General features: G+C 40.5%; 1 protein-coding gene across 1 annotated transcript in view; it reads left to right on the top strand.

Moving 5' to 3' along the window:
- Window positions 1-22,395, top strand: part of MAP3K21 (mitogen-activated protein kinase kinase kinase 21) — a 51,289-nt gene that overhangs the window by 13,459 nt on the left and 15,435 nt on the right. The window contains 3 exon segments of the mRNA XM_029911074.1: window positions 3,580-3,760; window positions 16,898-17,046; window positions 17,875-18,050. Coding sequence (XP_029766934.1) covers window positions 3,580-3,760; window positions 16,898-17,046; window positions 17,875-18,050 — 506 coding nt within the window.

Below are 22,395 nucleotides of genomic sequence, written 5' to 3'. Positions count from 1 at the left end.
GGTCTTCACAGGACCTGCTAAATCGAACCCCACTGCGTTGATCGCACAGCAGCATAGATTCCTGCTAAGTGTAGACATGGCCTATAATTTACATTGTAAGCTCTTTTAGACAGGAGCCATCGTTTTGTTATGTCAGTGCAAGGCCTAGCACAATGGGTCCCTATTCACTGTGCTACTGCAATTAGAAATCATAAATAATCATTAAAATTCCCTGCCCTTCCCCCAGTCTCTTTAATAAGCTACTACTTGTTTCCTGGGTCAGGGACAGTAAACATTAGAAAATGTTAATTAGCATTCCAAAAGGATTCCTTCTCAATAAGGGACCATAAGGAGGTGGGGAGAAAGTAACTGTTCCCTGGAAGTTTGTAGTTGTGGGAAACTACCTTGAAAAGAGTATTTGGAGTGAAATGAAGCAGTGAAGAACACATTGGTATTAAAGCTGGGGAGTGCCACATTGGTGGAGGCTTGACTAGTATGATGATAGGCCAGGACATCTGTGTAAGTACCGTCATATGAGAGAGAGAGAGAGAATGAACTCTTACCTCCTTGAAGATCAAAATGATCACAGTCTGTAACTGAAAGGAGGCAGTTAATTAGGACACAAAGATCCTAGGAGAAGCTAGGTACAGGCGAGTCTCATCTTACGCGGGGGTTCCGTTCCACGTTTAGCGCATAAAGCAAAAACCGCGTATAGTCAAAATTACATTTAGTTCAATGGCGGGTGGAATCGCCCACACTACAGGTATAGTATTAAAATTGTTATTTTTCTCTTTTTTTTTTTGTATTTTTTTTGTTTTTGCCGACCGCATAAAGCTGAAATCGCGCATGTTAAATGCGCATAAGATGCGAACAGACCTGTACTTAAGAGGAAAGAAAAAAGTGGATGTATCAGATGTTGCTTTGCTCAAAGAAGCCTCAGACTGGGAGATGCAAGAGGGTGAGAGAAGAAAGCTGTCACTGAGAGATTTTCTATATAGACTGTAACTAAACCTATAGTACCTCCCTAGTTTATCAAGTGTCAGGTTAGTTTGTAACTGTTTATATTACTGTAATGCCTAGACTAGATAAGCTAGCAGTTTGTGTTATATATACTGTTTCTCTTGATTTAGACGATCCGTCTAAATCCTATCATCTTAATCCTCTTTTTAATTATACAATTTGGATCTCAGACTGGGAATTCCATACAGCCTGTCCCAAAGAGGAAAAAGCTTTCAATATCTAAAGAGAGGGAGGATGTTGGGGGCAAGGAGACTTGCCCCTTTTGAGGTTCTGTCAAAATGGCACAGAATTCTCTTCCATTAAAGAGTTGTGTGAAGGGCTGTGGTCTAGAAGAGACACTGGGAAATATTTGAGGGCAAAGGACAGGAACTTAGTTGAAAGGAGTAAAAGTGACACAACCGGTAGTTTTTATACAATTTATTTATTTTAAAATGTGGTCAAAATAGTCACCCTTTCATTGTTCAGCACAGGCAACATTTGAATAGCAAGTATTTCAGGCTTTAGTTTTGCATTAAGAAATGTAGCATTTGAATTAAACAGCATGTTAGGTTGCCATAATTTTCAGAAAGCAAATACTTTAAACTGCTTCTGAACACTTGTCCATAGGGCTGCTGATCACTTCCCAGTACTGGAGAAGGGAACAGGATACTGAAGAAGGGAAGGAGAGAGACTTTTCTTCAAGCATCCAATCTGATAAATATGCTACTCTTACAAAAGAGAGGACTCATTCTGTAGCTCTGTTTTGTTACAGCTGAAATGTTTGACTTTTTGGTGTGGGGATGGGAGGGGGAGAAGAGGAGGAAGTATGCACAAGCTTTTACTTGGGCCAGCAGGCAATAGTTTTATTTAGTGTCTGCGCTGTCTTGGGGGGCACCAATCCTTCAGTTTTGAGTAGTCCTGATTAGTCGCTTTTGGTTTTTCTGATTAAAAATTTGGATATACTATCTGTAGAGGACAGGTGTATGAATTACTTATGATCTGCATTGGTGCTTTTTTTATCTAATTATGACAGATTTATTGTTGGCAGTGTAAACTTTTTAAAATGTGTCTTTGGAGCTTGCTCTGAAATGGTTTATGCTTAAATTTTAGACATGAGAGAGTAGTAATGTAAATATGATTATTTTCAACAAAAAATATATAACTTGTTATGCACTTCTAAATTTTGAGTAAATAGGTGATAAATTGAAACTGTTTTTCACCCTGCTTTAATACCTGCTGTAAATAAACTTCTTGGTTTATGAAAATATATTTTCTAAATAGGGATTAGAAAAACAATTAGCTCAGGATTGAGTGAGCAGGCTAACGAGGTTGTAAAGGCCAGTTCTGGAATGAAGCTAATGAGGGTCAGAAATCTGCAGAAGTCACAAAAGGATAGTCTAACACAGATTGCTAGGTTACCAGTCTGGAAGAATTTGCCCTGAGCCTGGGTTTATTAGTTATGTTGAGCATTTTGCTTCCCAGCTGATTAATGTGTATATATACAGTAATGTAGTTCTTTCTGACTACCAGCAGGAAACGGAAGTTTGAAGTGCTACAAGCCCTTTTGTAGAATGAAACTTGGCCATATTCCAATTATTAACTTGTGCAAGATTCACTGTTTTTAGTTTCGGTCACACTGACTGATAAGGAATTTCAGGAATTCTACTGAACTCATTTGAAATGTAATTGAAAACAATAGGCCTTTCATTCAAATCTAAAGGCATAACACATTATTTTAACGTTCTCTTTATACTAATTATTGAGATCTTAGCCTATACGTTCATGTTAGCCTTAGTATCTCCTTTAGAGTATAGATGAGAAACTTATTGGAAGTGACCTATTTGCTTCAGTATTTTACCTCTAAGTTTTAAGATAGAATTCTGAAATATCAGTAACAACTTTTTATTTTACTGCCTCAAACTAAAACAGTGATCAGTTAATACAAATGCAAGGTCATTAGTTCAGATTCTTGCTGAAACAAATTTCTCATAAAGCAAGATAATTCTTCATTTACAGTTTACTTGGTTACCTTGTTATTTCATGCTTTGCAGCTTATATTGCTAGAAAACACTTGTGCGCTAATTATTCTTATCTGTAACTTAACCTTTGATCTGTATGCCATAAATGCTAAAATAACAGTTGCTGTTGTGGGCAGGGATTGTGGGAACTGGACAGTTGAATAAAAATTTTGTGATGAGCAAGCTCAGAAGAGGATATGATTCATTGTGGTAGTAATCTGGATCTCCCATTGTGAGTTAGAACACATGATCAATCACACTTCTCTCTGCCTCTTTTTAATAAAGGAAGCTATATTCCAAATCTATGTTAATACAACACTCTAGCTAAGATTTTAAATACAAGTCAAGAAATTCTAAGTGAAACATGCACAGTATGCTGTAGATTAACCTGGTAATTCATAGGTGCATGGTGCGAGGTTACAGTGGCTATCGGAATCAAAACTCAAAATTACTCACTTCTGGCCACTTAAAATGTTAACTACAACATTGCATTAATAAAACATTTGTATTTAAAATGTTAAAATGTAAACCTGTATTTTGCTACATGAGAACATTCTCAGATTCAAACTTTGTTTTTCTGCAGTTTTGTTACTTCAGAAGATAGAACATGATGACATTTGTAATAAAACTTTGAAGATTACAGACTTTGGCCTGGCTAGGGAATGGCATAGAACAACCAAAATGAGTGCAGCAGGTACCTATGCATGGATGGCACCTGAAGTTATCAAGTCTTCCGTGTTTTCTAAAGGAAGTGATATCTGGAGGTGAGTGCTTTGTCCCACTTGAGACTGCCTGATAGCTAAGTTCCTCATCCTGAGAATCTTGAAAGAAAAATGGATATTTGAGGAAATCCTCTGTGTTGACATTCTGTCTGTTTTAATGGTTTACTGATGATGTTGGTCTGTGAGCGTGGAAGAAATTTACCACTTGCCAAGTAAAATTCTAATATTTCAAAATATACACTGATTTGTCTACCTATGAATGCCCATATCTTAATACCCACAGTAGGTGTCCCCACAGATTGACATTCTATCCCAAGAGAAGATTGACTGACTGAATCATTCTTACAATCAGGGAAATAAGTGGCCTTTTAAAAGAAAACAACATTTCAATAGGAGCAGCCCTTCAGTTTGTTTTCTGTTGAAAATCCTAGATGTTTTACTTGGGAGACAAAGGGCTCTTATTCTTGTTACATTAATGCATGCACTGCCTGTTAATAGGGTATTTATTTTTTACTCTCCAAAAAGCCTCATAATGAATATAACAAATGAGACTAATTCATGATTATTTTATGTGTAGTAAACAGGATGGATAAAAAAATCAGTGACTTCTAAAAAATGGATTTTTTTATTTAAATTATTTAAATATAGGTTATTTTTTTTAAATAACCTGATTTAAAATTAAATTTGAATTGACAACCTGTCTTTAAGTACTAAGCTTACTACAATCTATTAATCATTAAAATTAAACACAAAAATAATGTTAAGCAATACGTTTGCTGTCAGAGTTTCCGCTGAACTGGTGGAAGTCACTGGCTAAGTACCTGGAATCATAGTTTGTTACCATGCTAAACCAGATTTTAACAGCAGTATCCTCTTCTGCAGGTACAGAGGAATATATTCTTCATTTCTGTTTATTGAACTACTTCAATAAATAATTCTTTCAAAGTTCAGAAAGCAATTGGGAGTTAAAAAAGCAAGAAAGCTTGTTTTTCCTCTTCCAAGTTAGGAATGAAAATTAGGTGTGAGGATGAGGTGTACTAGTTCTGAAATCTTGAAGGATATAGTGACCAGAAACAATCCAGTTCAATTCACTAACTACAGATAATATTTCCTTTAAAATTAACTGACTTATTAAACAAAGTGCAAAATGTTTAAACTTTTTGATTTTTTTTCTTATGTTTCCAGCACATTTAAGGTGGTTTTTATTTATTTTTTTAAATACCTTTTTTGGTGCATTTTAATTGAGTTTGAATATCCATCCAAGTAGAGCCTGAGACAAATCACAAGTAAAAAAAAATCCTTTAGTAAATAAGAAATGGATCATAAAAATGTAAAAATTAAAAATCTGACTAAATGTAAGTTAAGCTATATAATTGCTTAAGTAAATGTGTGTAGTTAGAGTGCATCTTTCTGATTAGCAAAAAATACAAAATTTAGTGTAAAAGCTGCATTTAATTGCAAATCAACATGTTTTAATCCCACAAATGTGTACTGAATGTATTTCCATTAATCAGGATGGCGTTGGAGGTGCAGTCAGTATAAATTAAAACTGTATTTCTACTTTATCTTCTGCGGTGGGGCTCCTTATTTTAAATTCATGGATACTTCTTATTCAATAAGGACATTCAGGATACTTCATGTAAACCACAGGACTTTGCGTATCAATGAGGTTTTTGAATGAGACAGTTAAGTCTCTTTAGGATCAGAGGATAAAATCATTTTAAATCATTTGTGTGGAAAAGTAAGTTTTATATTGTGAAAAGCAATCATTGTGAAATGGGCTTTCAGAGTTCCTGTGCTCTACCTGCAAAGCTCCTGTTGTCTGTCTTCCAAATTTGTATTTATTAGGAGAAACCAAAACATATGGTGCTGTGTAAATGGCAATTTGGGGAGGAAGGAGGCTTTAGCTCCATAATCTATTGTCTGATACAACAGAAAACATGCACAAGATTATGGGTTTTTTTTTTTTAACTAATATAGAGTCCTGGGTTTTTTTAAAAGTGTCTCACGGCTATTCTGCATTATGAAGTAATGCTTTTGGTATGTCCAGGTTAGTTCTGTAGACTTCACCACTTCTTTTGTGATGCACCTTTTACCCATCTTAAGTTTGAAACTAATTCCTTAATATGTTGACTGTTTTATACGAGTCTCAGGTGGTGTCCATTAGAGAAGAGGCATTATTTTTTGTTTGGGTAGGGTGGAGGATGGATGTAGGTATTTCCCTAACCAGCTGTGTTCCATGCTTAATTACAGGTCCTGTCCAGTCTTGTTGCTGTGATTTTTAGGTATCTGAAAGGGGGTATGCTTTGGTGCAATAATTGTATTCTACTGCAACATTAGTTTACATTTTTGGAATCTACAGTATTTCTCTTCTTCACCTTCTCTTCTGCACGCCTCTCTTGTAAAAATGTAAGTATTTAGTTCAATGATGAGTTTTAACAGGAGAGGTTTTTAATTAGTAAGTCTTATGTTGTGCAGTTTGGTTTAGGCTTTCTTGGTTTCCAAATATTGTCTTTTGTTGCTCTTTACTCTTGCTTTAAATAATAGGAAGATGGATAAAATGGATTGTAAAATATAGTCATATGCTGTGACTGGGCATTGCTTCTTAAAAAAACGTTTTGGGTGCAAAGCTTGGCAAGGATTTCCATACAGCATGTTTGATAGAATTCTGTACAGAATATCTAAATTGTGACTGATTTCCCTTTAGAATGTTCTCACCTTAAACTACAATACCTTTAGGAATTCTGCCATACATATATGTACCTCAGGTCCAAAAATCCTCAGCAAGACTTTCATAAAAAGTATCAGCAGTAGGCATTGATGAATTTCCTTCTTGTGCCTAGTGTTCCAAAATCTAGCAACACTAGGAAGCTCTGCTGGATGAAATTAAGTGTGTGGTTTTGCTTTAGGAGATGAAGCAGAGAATAAAATACATTTTTAAAGAATATTTATTATCTAAGTTCAAGCAACTACCATTCAGAATGTGTATTAATAGGAAAAAGCTATGCTAGGAATAATAACTGAACTGAGTATGCAATGGCTGCCTTGTGTCTGAATACAGTATCCTGAATTTACAGCGTGAAAATCTTAGGTCACCTGAAGGAAAGTAAGCTAACAATGATCAGATTGAACTGTTAGGCATTACATCTCTGAACTGTATCCTCTTATCTTCTTGTCCGAAAGGACGTGTAATGGGAGATGGTTCCTGAGTATTTTCTTTAACTGTCCCCTGTAAGTGCCAAGACTCTAGATGCTTAGGCTGAATGTATTTGTGTTTTTACAATGCACAAGTAGCTACTTATGTAGGCAAGAGAGGAGAAATCTTATCACTGTCTGTAAGAACAATTTATAGAACAGTGCCTCTCAAAAACCCAAGCATGGCTTTACTATGTGTGGTAATATGAGGTTTCTTGTTTGTTTTGGGTTTTTTTGCTTGCTCCTGGTACAGTACTTGGGCTAAACATCCAACCCTTTTTTCCTTTTTTATTTTTTTATTATTTTTTTTTAAGGAGAGGGGCATTCTCATCTTGTTAGTATTTTGGTTTGCTGAAGTTCTACATCTGTTTTGGCAAGATGGAAAACTAAGTAGTATTTAGGGGCTTTGAATTCTGAAGATAATTGAACCTGATCAGTACAATGAAGAACTTATTTAGGAAAGGTTTCTTGTCTTTTTAGCCAAGTTCAGCACTGTTTACTGAATTTTGGTTAAAGTTCTCAGAAGAAATAATTATATTTTTGATATAGCCTGAGTGGGAAATTAATTGAAATAATGTTAAAAAAAAAAAAGTCTATGACCTTACCAGAAGAACATGAGACTTTTCTGTTTGCCTAGAGTTGGACTTAAAAGCAAGAGATGCAGTGGTTCAGTAGAGTTCCTATTCGTGTTCAAAGTTCAGCACTCATGAGGGAATTCTGTACACAATATTTTAAAACTCTGTAAATTTTATTTTTCAATAAATAAATGGGGAGGCTCCAGAATGGCAATGGGGAGCGCAGGCCACTGGCTGCATGGGGGAAGGAGATCACCCTGCAACACCCTCCATCTCCCTCCCCCCCGACCAGGACATGAATTCGGCAGTGAGGTTGCACCCAACCCTGACACAGTGCAAGGTCCAGGCCTGCCCTAGAGGTCAGTGTCCCAAGGACTGGGGGAGGAGGGGTTGTAGGGTGATCTCCCACCTCCATGCAGCCATTGGCCTGTGCTCCCCACTGCCATGCTGGAGCTTCCACATTTTATTTATTGAATAATAAAATTTGCAGATTTTAAAATATTGTGCACAGAATTTTATTTTATTTTATTGGTGCAGAATTCCCTCAGGAGTAGCAGGTGAAACAACTCACCAGGGTTAGCAGCCCTGCACCAGGCACACCAGCTGTGGGCAGGCAGGCTCGGGATCCAAGTGTGGAGGGGCTTAGTGTGTGTGTGATCCAGGTATGGGGTGAGAGGGTTCCATGTGGGGCATTCTGGGTGCAGGTGGCTCAGTGTGGGGGATCTGGATGCACAGGGGCTCATTGAGAAGGTTCTGGGTGCAGGGGTAATGAGACACTGCAGGGGAGTCCAGGTGACGGTGGTGGAGGCTCAGCGGGGGGGTGTTGGGTGTGAGCAGATGGGGCTCCCGGGCGAGGGAGTGGGGAGAGTCTGGGTGCTGGGGGAGTGGGGCTTGGTGGGATGGGGGCCTGGGTGCAACTGGTTGGGGCTCAGTGGGGTGCGGGTCCAGGTGTATACGGGGTGGGGCTCGTCAGGGTGAAGGTGTGAGTGCAGGGTGCTCTGGGGGGATGGTCTGGGTGTAGGGGTGGGGGTTCAGATGCAGGAGGGTGGGGCTTGGCAGGGGGTGGTCTGGGTATAGGGGTGGGGCTCAGTGGTGGGGAGGCCTGGATATGGGAGGGTCCAGATGACCGGGGATTGGGCAGATACGGGAGGAGCTTCCCCGCACAGTGACCCCTTCCTCCTCAGCTGAGGAGCGATGGGGGCAAGAAACTGGGGGTGGAGGTGTGGAGTCGGGGGAGGTTTCTGGCGGTGAGTCTGACCCACACCTGGCCCACTTCGTGCGGAGGAAGTGTGCTCCCAGCACAGCCAGGACTAGCAGTTGAGCCTGGTGCAGGGTAGGGGCCACTGGCAGGGAGGGGGCTGGGGAGGGCTGGGAGTGGGGGGTGAAGCTCAGCAAGGTGTCTGGGTATGGGGGGTCCGATTGGGCGGACAGGGGGTGGGTCTGACCTACCCTAATTCTTGTAGTCTGCCCTGAGTTGGCATTCTCAGCGTGGCCCATGGTGTCACATACTATATATGGAGTTTGAATAAGGAGGTAGGTTTTGACTAGCAGTATGTGGCAACATGTGTCTCAGTCACCCCAGCTGACACATCCCCACAACTGTCAGACCCCTCTGAAGGAGCAGAGACATGCCATTCGCCTAGGGTTGCCAAGTGTCGGGTTTTGGACCGGAACGCCCAGTCAAAAAGGGATCCGGCGGGTCTAGTCAACACAGGTGACCAGACAGCTAAAAGTCTGATTGGCCACAGCAGCCATCATGTACCTCTGACTTGTAGGCACAGGTGTGACCAGGGGGGCTCCGTGTGCTTCAGCTAGCGCTGGCTTCACAGCTCTCATTGTCTGGAAACTGCCAATTGGGGGTGGTGCCTGCGGACGGGGGCAGTGCGCAGAGCCCTCTGTGCCAAGGGGCAACAAGGACATGCTGGCTGCTTCCAGGAGCTGCCTTAGGTAAGCGCCGCCCAGAGCCTGCACCCTAAATCCCCTCCCTCACCCAACTGCCCACCCCCAGCTCTGAGCCCCCTCCCAAATGGCTACATTTATCAAAAATTGTGTTAGATATAGAAAACATTTGTTGTGATTAGTGATGTCCTTTTCTTATTGCACAACAAAAATAACAAGAAGACACTATCTGGACACGGTTGACTGCCACAAAATCATGTTTGTTAACTATATGCAAACATTAAAGGTCTTAGTTTAATGAATATTGCTGTTCGGAGTGGTTTCTTAAACCATAGAAAACAGTGAGCACCAATACAATGCTCGCAAACTACTTAAATGACTGCTACCCTATTCCTATATACAGGTCTGTCTCATCTTACGCTGGGGTTACATTCCGCGGTCAGCACGTAAAGCGAAAACTGCGTATAGTCAAAATTACATTGAGTGTAATGGTGGGCGGAATCGCCCGCATTACAGGAACAGTATTTAAATTGTTATTTTTCTTTTTTTTTTGTTTTGTTTTGTTTTTTTGCCGACCGCGTAAAGCTGAATTCGCGCATGTTAAATGCGCGTAAGATGCGACAGACCTGTATTACAATTAGTTGAACCAGTTAGTGTCTTTCTTGTTGCTGTGAGATTCATACAGCAGGCATGTGACTTGGACATTTCAGTGGAATTTGGAAACTCTTTTTGCAGCTAGAATATCTCCACCTCCTTTCCTTTTTCATCCCAAAATTACATCCTAGAAATGCCATTCATGAATTTGGCCAAGTTTGTGGAAACATGTAAAGTGGCATCTAATGTTGTATGTTATCCCAAAATGGTTCCCGGGGTTGTATGTTATCTCAGCAACTTTGCACCTATAATGACAACACTTTTTGCTATAATGAAATCTACTATTTATTTAAATAATGTTGATGATTCTGTTGAACTAAGCAATATTTGAAACTTTATTTTAAATATTAATGCTTTATTCCAGTTACATAGAAAAGAGCTACAGAGAAGGTAGATGCAGGATTTTTCTAGGGTAGGGACATATCATTTTTGTCTGAATAGTCAGTAAATAGAATCTGAAAGAGGCAGGTCACCACGTTGAGATGCTTCCACCAAAATACATCTTGGTTTCTTTCAACTTATTTGCTATCATGCACAGAAATTTCTGGAAATAGCCAAATGTCACATTTTTTAATCCTTTTGTGATCAGACTTAACTGCAAGTGTAGTGAATAATGGTTCACCATTAATGAAATGACATGTACTTGATTGAATTTGTTTGCTTTGGCTTTGAAACTGTAAAATCAGTAAAGAAGTCGCTATTTATAAAAATAAAAAATTGTGCAATTGTTGATGTTGGTGCTGATCACTGGTGACATCTTTATTTAAGCATTCACAAGGATTTGTATAAGACTTTGTTTTGCACAGAAGGGAAGTTTCTTCATGAATTTCCTCATAGTATTGCTGCATAATTTGGTGCTGTGTCTCTGCATAAAGAGGCTTTTATGGTCTGTAATCCTGACGCAACCAACCACTGCACCAAACCCCCCACATGGAGGGGGAAACTTTTGATAAAGGTGTGTGTGGAGAAAGGCCAAGAACGGGGTTTCATAGATTCAAAGATTTACAGGCCGAAGAGGACCATTAGACATCTAGTCTGACCTCCTGTATATCACCATAGAATGCCATCCAGTGACCCCTGTATTGAGCTCAGTAACAACTTCTGTTTAACTAAAATATATCTTCTAGAATAGCATCCACTCTTGATTTGAAGACATTAAGAGATGGAGAATCCATCGCTTCCTTTTGTAGTTTGTTCTGGTAGTAAACACGCTCGCTGTTTAAATAAAATAAAAATAATTTCTCACTTGATTTTGTCTGTCTTCAGCTTCCAGATGTTTGTTCTTGTTCGTTCTTTCCCCATTAAATTAAAGAGCCCTTGAGTAGTACCCAGTGTTTTGTCCATCTGAAGGTATTATACATCATAATCAAGTCACATCTCAGTTTTCTTTGATGAAATAATAGATTGACCTCTTTAATTCTCTCACCATAAGACATTTTCTCCAGCCCTTCAACCATTTTATGGCTCTTTTCTGTGCCCGCTCCAATTTTTCAACTTCCTTTTTAAAATGTGGACACCAGAACTGGATGCAGTATTCTAGTATTGGTCTCACCAGTGTCATAAGCAGAGGTAAAATCCCTCTCTACACCTACTCATAAATCATGTTTATACATCCAAGGATCACAATAGCCCTTTTTCCCATAGCATCACAGTGGGAGCTCATGTTCAGTTTTTTGTCGCCTTCATTAGTGACTTGGATAACGGAGTAGAGAGTATGCTTATAAAATTTACAGATTGGCACCAAGCTGGGAGGGGTTGCAAGCAGTTTGGAGGACAAGATTAGAATTCAAAATGATCTTGACTAATTAGAGATTTTGTGTAAAATCAACAAGATGAAATTTAATAAAGACAAGTCCAAAGTACTGCATTTAGGAAGGAAAAATCAAATGCACAAATACAAAATGGGGAATAACTGGCTATGCAGTGGTACTCCAGAAAAAGATCTCAGGTTTATTGTGGATCACAGTTTGAATATATGTCAACAATGTGATGCAGTGGCCAAAAAAGCTAACAGTTCTGGGGTATTACGAGGCGTATATAAGACATGGGAGGTAACAGTCTTGTTCTGCTCATCACTGGTACCCGAGCTGGAGTACTTTGTCCTGTTCTGGGCACCACACATTGGGAAAGATGTGGACAAATTAGAGTCCAGAAGAGAAAACAAAATAAAAGGTTTACAATAGCTGACCTATGAAGAAAGGTTTAAAAAAACAACTTGGCATGTTTAGTCTTGAGAAAAGAGGACTGAGGGGGGACTTGATAAGTCTCCAAATATATGTTAAGGGCAGTAATAAAGAGGACTGTGATTAATTGTGCTCCAAGTCCACTGAAGGTAAAACAAGAAGTAATGGGCTTAATCTGCAGCAAGGGAGATTTCAGTTAGATATTAGAAAGTTTTCCTTTAACTATATGGATAGTTAAGTTCCAAGGGAGGCAGTGAAATCTGCATTGTTTGAGGTTTTTGAGAATAAGTTGGACAAACACTTGTGAGGGATAATCTAGGGGTATACTTGGTTCTGCCTCAGCATGGGGGGGATGGTCTGGATAACTTCTCGAAGTTTCTTCAGCCCTACGTTTCTCTGACACCTAAATACTTTTCAGAGTCACTGCTTTCCAGGACACAGTCCTCCATTTGGTAGGTATCACCTCCATTCATTGTTCCTAGAGGTATTAAAACATTTTGCTTGAATCCAGATCTCTCTGGAGGACTGCTCTGTCCTCATAATTATTTACCACTCCACCAATCTTTCGTCATCCAAAATTTTATCAGTAATGATTTTATATTTACTTCCCATTCATTGGTGAAAATATTCAATAGTGTTGGGCTACTGTTGCTCCCTGCAGAAGCCCATTAGAAACACCCACGTTCAGTGATGACTCCCTATCGACAGCTTCTGGTTGAGACTTCCCCATTAGCCTTTTCTTAATCCATATAACGTGCTTTATTAATTTATTTTTTTAAAGCACTATACAGTATCACTCTCTCATGCAGCACTAAATCAAAGTATATTTACTCTGCAGATGTTCTTATACCGTGCTCATCATCAGGTATCTGAGCACCTTCCAGTAGTTCATCAAGCAGTATGACTACACATCTATCATATGGTGTTTATCCTTTCATCCTCTTCCCAGGAAAAGAAGCACGTGCAATTGAGTTTCTTATTTTTGCAGGGATTTAGGTTGTTTTTTAATTATTTAACTATACAAGTTGCTATATATGTGCTAAGGAAGGCAAGATCAAAGAAATTAGTCTTGCACTTGGAGCAGAAGGTGGCAAGGTTTATGATGTATTCTAGTTCCTGGGAGAGTTCATGCCACAGTCTGGGACTGGCCCACAAGAAAGTTCCTAATACTGCACAAACAAACTTTACCCTTATTATAGAGAGTGTCGCTGTTCCTGAGAAGCAGAATTGTTGACTATGGTCTTTATTCTGGAATTTAGGAAATCTTTTAGATATCCTGGGACCAGTCCATTGAGCACCTTAAAGATAGGGATTGAGACTTTGAACTCGATTCTGAATTCTATGGCAAACCAGCGTAGAGTGTGGAGGACAGATGTGGTGTATTAGCGGATGAATGTGTTGCTGAGGAGAGGTTGTGCAGTGTTCTGTACTAGTTGGAGTTTCCTAAATGCTGAAGGTTTTGTGGCCAGGAAACTGCACTGCTATAGTCCAGCCTGAGAGGTGCTTCTACATAAATAGGTGCCTCTATATAAATCCATGATAGGTCCACATCTTGAATACTGCATGCAGATCTGCATGCATCTCAAAAAAGATGGAATTAGAAAGTACAGAAAAGGGTAACAGAAATGATTAGGGGTATGAAACAGCTTCCATATGAGTAGAGAGTAATAAGACGGACTTTTCAGCTTGGAAAAGAGACAACTAAGGGGAGATATGATAGAGGTCTATAAAATCATGACTCATTTTGAGAAAGGAAGTGTCGTTTATTCCTTCTCATAACACAAAAATTAGGGGTCACCAAATGAAATTAATAGGCCACAGGTTTAAAACAAACAAAGGGAAGTATTTCTTCACACAATGCACGGTCAATCTGTGGAACTCTTTGCCAGAGGATGTTGTAAAGGCCAAAACTATAACAGGGTTCAAAAAATAACTAGATACATTCATGGAGGAGGATAGGTCCATCAATGGCTATTAGCCAGGATGGGCCGGGAAGGTGTCCCTAGCCTCTGTTTGCCAGAAGCTGGGAATGGGTGACGGGATGGATCACTTGATGATTACCTGTTCTGTTCATTCCCTCTGAAGCACCTAGCATTGGCCACTGTTGGAAGATGGTACACTGGGCTAGATGGACCTTCTTATGTGTATAGCCAGACCTAAAATTGGACTCAGGCCGCTAGTTCTGTACCCCATAAAATTGATCCAGTTTGCCACTCCTGTTCACCTGGCAGTTGTCTTGTATACTAAGCCTTACTGCTCAGCTCCCTCCCTCGCAAACAGAGAGGGAATAGCTACACAGAAACTTCAAATGCTGGTTCTGTTCAAAGTCTCAAGTGTCCCAGCAACAAGGCCCTTACTGAAACACAGAGACCTGTCTCACCTGGGCAAGTCAGGGGTTCGCAGCCGAGTCACACAACACTCACAGAGAATGAACAAATCCACAGCTTCACCCTCTGAAATTCCCATTAGCTGCTGCTGTTGCCCTGCTAAAGGGTATATGTGGGTTGGGGGGAGGAATGGTGACATGGGCCACAATTTTTCACAAAGAAAAAGTTTCAATTCAGGGAGTTCCATGCCTCAGCTACATTGGAACAGTTTAACAGTGGTGGGGAAATGTCACTTGAGGTGAGATATACAGTGGTGTTCTATCCATGTTGGTCCCAGGGTATTAGAGAGACAAGGTGGGTAAGATAATGTCTTTTAGTAGACCAACTTCTGTTGGCAAGAGAGACAAGCTTTTGAACTTACATAGAGCTCTTCCAGACCCAAGGAAGCTTGTCTCTCTTGCCAACAGAAGTTGGTCTACTAAAAGACATTATCTCACCCACCTTGAGGTGAGACTTTTTTTTTTTTTTTTATCATATTGCCCTTCAAACCCTGGCTCCTTATATAAATTCCATATTCAAAACGTAGGTGAGGAGACGAAGCTTTGGGTCAGAGACGGCATATCCCAGCTCCTTGTAGAACAGTCTGACAGTTGCCAAGATGTGTCCCTTGAGTTGACCCAGAACCTGTTTTGTGTCACACGGCCAGTCAAAACTCAGTTCCTTATCCAAATTCCATATATAATATGGAAGAGAGGTGGAGGTCTGGAATTCATCAGCATATTGTGTAGGAACAAAGATTTGGGTTGGCAAGTGTCATGTCCCAGCTCCTTCAGAACAATCTGATGTTTGTGAGGACATGTCTCTTGGGGATGATCTGAGACACATTTCTCATACAGCTAGTCAAATCCCAATTCCTTATTCGAGGGCCATGGGGGAGGAGGGGAAGTGAGGTGTGTGATATGTTGCACAGGAATGAAGCTTCAGGTCAGGGTAGCATGCCCCAACTACTTCAGAACAGTCTGACAGTCACAGGGGTGTATCACTTGGGATGACCTTGTATATTGTCATGTACCAGCCAGTCAAAACCCAACTCCTTATTTGATTTATTTAATAATTAGGTAGTAATTTAAACTTTTATTGCATTCAGTCACATGAATTTGATGAAATTTCTAAAAATTTAATCCTACATTGATGTATTTTTAAATAATTTTGGCCTTTGAATAAGGAACTGGGAACTACAAATAAGGAACCAACTTGAACCTCATTACCTTATCCTCTCCTAAGTAAAGCCACCCCAAAAAAAGTTGTGGAACGAACATGACATTTACGGTCGTCATATTGGTCACTCTGCTTGTGTGTGATAGCTCTTGCCCCAACTTGTGTCTGTCTTGTCTGTTTAGATTGTAAGCTCTTCAGGGCAGCGACCATATACTTCTCTGTACAGTGCCTAATGCAACGGGACTGTACTCTGGTAGTGCCTATGGGCCAGCCAGTATTAAACATGCTTAATACAAGATAGATTTACTGGAGGTCAGAGAAGTAAAGAGAGTGAAATCATTTTAATTTTAGGGTGGAGTTTGTATCAGAATTTCTTTTGGCTAATCTAATTAGCAGTGACAGGTATATTGGTATCTGACACACAATCAAGAGAGAGAACTTTTCCCTAAAATTTAGGAAATGTTTCCTCCCTTACTTTTGACAGTAGGCAATATTTTCCCTTGCCCAGCCTGGTAAAAATGAAATTGTCAAGGCTCAATCCTGTTGTAGATGTTATGAAAGGGGAAAATGTTAGGGGCTCATTCTGCAGTATGCCGTAGGGATGCAGAAACTTCAGTTCTCAAATGAAGCTGCTTTTAATTCAAAAAACAAAATGGTGTGTCCATTGGGATAAATTGTCCAGGGATCAGTTTGATACTTCATTGTTTTGAAATAGAACTTTTTAGTTTTCATCTGTTCTTTGTGCTTAATCTCATCCTTTTCCATCCTTTTTCCATCAAGGTTTACATGGTGGTGGCATCTGATTAAAAAATTGACTGGAACCAAAGTCTATTTTTAATAGGAGTTTTGTTGTTGTTTTTCTGGCAGCAAAGTAACAGTGATTTAGGTAGGATATGGTTACAATAGCCAGTCCATTTGACTAGCATATCCAGTTTCTCTAATTGCTATCAGAGAGAAGATAACAGGTGAGGGGGAATAGTCCCCTGAAGATTTTGACAAATGATAGCGGAGACAGTCCTCTCTCTGTGGGACTACATACTGGACAGAGTACTAACTTGTTTGTCCCTGAGTAAACCATGTGTCAGTATTCAGAAGATAAACTTAACTATTTAAAAATTTGCTTTATAGTTACGGAGTGTTGCTGTGGGAACTGCTTACAGGAGAAGTTCCTTACCGTGGCATTGATGGTCTTGCTGTGGCTTACGGAGTAGCTGTCAATAAGCTTACCTTGCCCATTCCATCCACCTGTCCTGAACCATTTGCTAAACTAATGAAAGGTACCTGTGCTGCTTCTCTCTACTTATCCTGGAAGTAAATGTGTTTTAATAGCTATGCTTTTCTTATGATTTATAATAATTACACAACTCAAACACGTCATTTGGTACTGTGCTAACTCTGTATAAAGTAGTGGTTTTCCCTTTCTTGGCAATCCAGTACTAAGACATTTTAACCCATTTCAGAGTAAGCCATGCAATACTACAATATACCATATTGTTTTTAAAGATGGATCGCCTTAAGCAGTGGTTGAATTATTTCTTCTGTATTCTTTGTATTCTTGTGGCTTGTTTTCTTTTCTTTTATACTTAACTAGCTATAATGTCCGCCAAATATAGAATGCACAAGAAGTAAAATACAAAATCAAGATGACTGAATTCTTGCGGGGAGGGGATATCGCTAGCTGTTACCTCGTAGTCTTTTTGTTTTCCAAAGATTCTGTTGGGTTTCTCCCTCCTTCTCCAGAGAGAGATGAGGGACCCTGACAACTGTGCATTAATGCTACAGTGTCCAAATGGAGTTCTTTGAGTTTTTTGATTGACTCAATAAGCTTAACTACTTCGGTGCTGGCAGTCCTGCTGCTTCACATCCTGAAAATAGAGGTTATGTTGGAAAAAACTGACTTCTCATAACCTTTTAAAAACCTTGATGTACTGTAGGTAAGCATTCTCTATACCAGCAATGATAAAACTAGGCAATTCTCAGGGAGGGGAGTAAGCATTAGAACTTTGAAGTATAAATAACAAATATTTTGAAATTCATGCATTGTGTAAGTAATCCCCCTAAGATTCTGTCAATAGTGGAACTGATGGGATTTTGATGAATTTTAGAATGCTGGGAGCAGGATCCTCATATCCGACCATCGTTTGCCTTAATTCTTGAACAGCTTACTGCCATTGAGGGGGCAGTTATGACTGAGATGCCTCAAGAATCTTTCCACTCCATGCAAGATGACTGGAAATTGGAAATTCAGCAGATATTCAGTGAACTACGGACCAAGGAAAAAGTGAGTGAATTTTTCCATCTGCAAATGCAGTAATTTTAACAAGAAAATAGGTCAATTGAGGAGCTACTATTTTTTAAAGCAGTAGGTGGGTTTGGAATTCCTGGTAGTATTCCAAAATATTAGAAGTGTGAATTTATTGTAGGGACAGACTTAAGTTTTTTTCATAAGTAAATTCAAAATTAATTTTGAGTTTTAATTGTCCTTGGTGGAAGGTGTGGCCTTCTTAAATTTCATACATTTTTCTCACGCATATTTGAAATTATAATTACTGAAATATGTAAATCTTCTGGAAGAGGTTTGAAGACCTGTTAACTATCACCCAATTCATCTCAAGTTTCAAATACTCCTACTTTCCTTAATTTCAAAAATAAAGTAACTGCATAAGAATGTAATTCTGGAGAGGGAACACTGGCATAATTATGTATTGATGAATGTTCTTTTCTTTTGAAGTCTGCATGCAGCATGGTCAAACAGAGATCTCTGAAAATTTAAGCATGACTTAACTTCTTGCTGGTGTTAGTCATAGTGATTTTATCCCATACAGCAGGACTGCGATGGGCCTTTAGAGAGGTACAAGCCCTCTACTCCCCGCCAAAACCAAATCAAACAAAAATACTCCAGTTTATATGCAGTTATTTTTCTGTACTTTTGAAAGACAGACCCAGACATGTGAAAATGATGATGATTATGCTTTCATTGGTACTAAAAAGTAGATCAGTTTGTGGAACGCACAGGCCCTGAGGGAGTAAGGTTTTTTTAAAGAATACATTTAAATGTTAAATTAAAAAAAAAATCAAATGTTCAAAAACAATTGTGGTCTGTCTGGAAGGGAAATCTGTAAGGCATGCAAAGAGTGTAGTGGCTGGTACCCATAAGGGAACATGGTGCCTTCCAGCACTTCGGAACAACAATCAGAGGGATGGGAAAGTAGTTAAGGATTAAAATCCTGATTGGGGGTTGAAAAAAAAAAAAAAAGTCTTAGTCCTCGGTGGATGATGTTCTTCGTTACAGAACTACTACATGGTACAACAAAACATGGCAATGTTTGTAATCTAACAGGGGTTCTCAACCTTTTTCTTTCTGAGGTCCTCCCTCCACCCCCCACATGCTATTAAAACTCCACGGCCCACCTGTGCCACAACTACTGTTTTTCTGCATATCTAGTAGATTAAAAGCCAGGGCCGGTGTTAGGGGTAACAAGCAGGGCAATTGCCTGGAGCCCCAAGCCACAGGGGGCCCCATGAACCTAAGTTGCTCAGACTCCAGCTTCAGCCCCGCGAGGAGGGGCTCGGGATCCAGCTTTCTGCCCTGGGCCCCAGCAAGTCTAATAGCCTTGGTCTCTGGTTTATTTTCTTAGACCCCTGGTTGAGAACCGCTGCTCTAAGACTTAATACAGTAATATTAGGGATGTTCCAGTTCAGGCCATACGACTTTCCTGAATCTGTGCTAGTGATGATGCTTTTGAAATATGGTTGTCCAAGAACTGCTCAGCCTCTCTGAGCAGTATCTCTAATTGTTCTTCCAGTCCAACAGTCTTTTCATGTAGCACAGCCATCAACTTGTACCTCATACACAGGAAGTCCCTTCTGGTTTCAGGCAGAAAAGGAAACCTGGCACATTCATGGCAGGTCACAACCACTGAGCCATTTCTGGCCGTCACAGTATTGAGTGTAAAACTGCACCTATAAAGACAGCCTCTCATACTCCCTTCAGAACTGCCCAGTTTGCCTACTCAGGAGTTCACCTAACAACTGGCTTATATACTAACACTCACTACTCAGCTTCACCCCTTCACTAACAGGGAGAGATTATCTACTAAAAGACTTCAAACACTGGGGCTGATCAGAGGCCCGTGGGTCCTAGCCACCTATCGCACTCTGAGACACAAAGAAAACAGTCCTATTTCAATTGACCTGCTCAGGAGTCCATAGCCCAGCTAAACAACTTTCATGGAAAGCAGACAGACAAACTAAACACACTACTCACCAAGTCCCTTTACCTCCAAGCACAGGGTCCGCAAGTATGCCCTCTGAAACTCCCTTGTTTGCCGCTTCTGTTTCCATTTTTTTTTTAAGTGTGGGTGCCAGGACTGGGCCATATTCCATTAATGGCCCCAGTGATGGCCTCAGTTATGCTGTATACAATGGCAATAACACCTTCCTACTTGTATGGTTTGTTCCTTTGTACATCCAAGGATCACAATTTTTTCTTTTAACTACCACGTCACACTGAGAGCTAATGTTCAGAGAATTAGCCCCCATGACCCCCAAGTTCTTTTCTAAGTCACCACTTCCCAAAATATCAGCCCCCCTACACCCCCATTCTCTGTGTGACCTCTGTTCTTGGTCCCTAGATGTGTGTGATTTTGCATTTAGCTGTGTTAAAATGAACACAGCTTACCAAGAGATCTGGGGTTCTCAGGACAAAATTTTTGGTGGCCTCAGACTGCGACCACCAACTCCTGCTGGTGGCAGCTCTGACAATTTTTCCTAAAATACTTAATTAACTTTAGGAAAAACAAATAAATATGTATGTATGCACATCCAGATCATTGCAATTTATTTATTGCTAGCTAGTAAGTCTGTTATGAAAAGTGATATTAACAAACATACAAGTATCGCTTTTCACAGCGGCCTTACTTAGCCCTGGCAAGCCTGGGGAGAAATTAAGCCCTGGATGGGGGCTCAGGAGGGGCAGTGGGGGCCAGGAGCAATGGGGGGGATTGCTGGGGGGCAGGGGAGGCAGTGGGGGGCTGGAGCCTGAAGCCCCGCACCCAAAGCCTGAAGCCCCATGGCTGGCAGATGGAGCCCTAAGCTCTGTGGCTGGTACCTGAAGCCCCGCAGCCAGAGCCTGCTGTCCCACTAACCCAGGGCTGAATCCCAAAGCCTTAGCCCTGCCACCCTTGGGAAGATGGGGAACTCGCCTGCTCCTTCAGTGTTGTGTCCCAGCAGTCTTCAGAGAGGGGCAGGCCCAACCCTTGCTGGTGGCCCCAGCAATCAACACTAAGGTGGGGCATCCTGGAGCAACAGGTAGGGGGAATTTTGCCCCCCACCCCATCACAGCTCACGAGGCTGTGGCCATATTTGAGAAACGCTGATCTAAATCATTCTGTAAAACTCACCTGTCTTTATCATTATTTACCACTCCTCCAGTTTTTGTATTGCCTGCACACTTGATCAATGATCTGAAAGAAAATATAAGACCATTCCTGGTAAAAATGTTGAGGAGCATTACGCTAAGTGGAACCCTGCTAGAAATGCCCCCATTGGATGACAGTTCCCCATTTAAAATAATTTTATGTGATCCAGTTATTAGCCAGTTTTTAACCCATTTAATTTGTGCTTTGTTGACCTTGCATAGTGTTAATAGACAAAGCAGACAAAAATGAGGGGGAGAAGTTCCATCATTTTACAGATGGAAAAAGGAGGCAAAGGGGCTAAGGCCATGTCTACACTAGTGAGCTTACAGCGGCACAGATGTACTGATGCAGCTGCACCACTGTACTATTGCTTGTGTAGCCGCTCACCTGTCTACATAATAAAACCACGACCACCACGTGCAGCGGTAGCTATATTGGCGGGAGAAGATCTCCCACTGACATAGCACTGTCCACATCGGCACTTCTGTTGGTGTAACTTTTATGTCACTCGGGTGTATTTTTTCACACCTGTGAGCAACAGAAGTTATACCAACAAAAGTGGTAGTGTGGACAAGCCATTAGTGCCGTATGCAAGGTTATGCAGGAAGTCTTTTAGCAGAGCCAGAAACTGAATCCCGATCTCCTAAATCCCTGTCAGATGCCTTAACCAGAAGACCATCCTCCTCATCAGAATTAATAAATTGTTGCTGCTGGGGTTTTCCGTTGCATGGCTGAACCACATGAAGCACATACAAAAAAAAACCAACCAAAGTACTTGAAAGTTAGGAGATGCCAATTTTATGGTTTCTCATGCATTCTTAATTCTGCCCCCTTGTCCATCCATTCTGTGCACTGAATGAGGCAGGAGTCTTGAGGAATGAAGTGTATGTGATAATGCACCTGCATAAAGGGGCCAAATTGAGGTTGGACAGGCAACTGTAAATCTACCTTTCAAGTTCTTGACTTTAAGAAAAACTAAGTTAAAACAAGTTGTAAACTAACTTCCTAGAATTTGATTTTACCATTTTTCTTTAAAAAAAATCTGTATGTTTCTGTAACAAGCCCCACATGCATCACCAGTAAGGTTTGAACCCTGAACCTTCAGCACTGCAGTGCAGACTTTTCCACTTGTGCTACAGGACTAAATATAGGGCAGAAGGAGAAGACTGTTAACTCAGAGGGTGAAAGAACCCAGCCCAGGCATCC

Source organism: Terrapene carolina, unplaced genomic scaffold, assembly GCF_002925995.2.
Source record: "Terrapene carolina triunguis isolate 2854851 unplaced genomic scaffold, T_m_triunguis-2.0 Scaffold85, whole genome shotgun sequence".
Lineage (NCBI taxonomy): Eukaryota > Metazoa > Chordata > Testudines > Emydidae > Terrapene > Terrapene triunguis.
The sequence above is the reverse complement of the archived record's forward strand: the minus strand, read 5'-3'. Positions and strand labels throughout refer to the sequence as shown.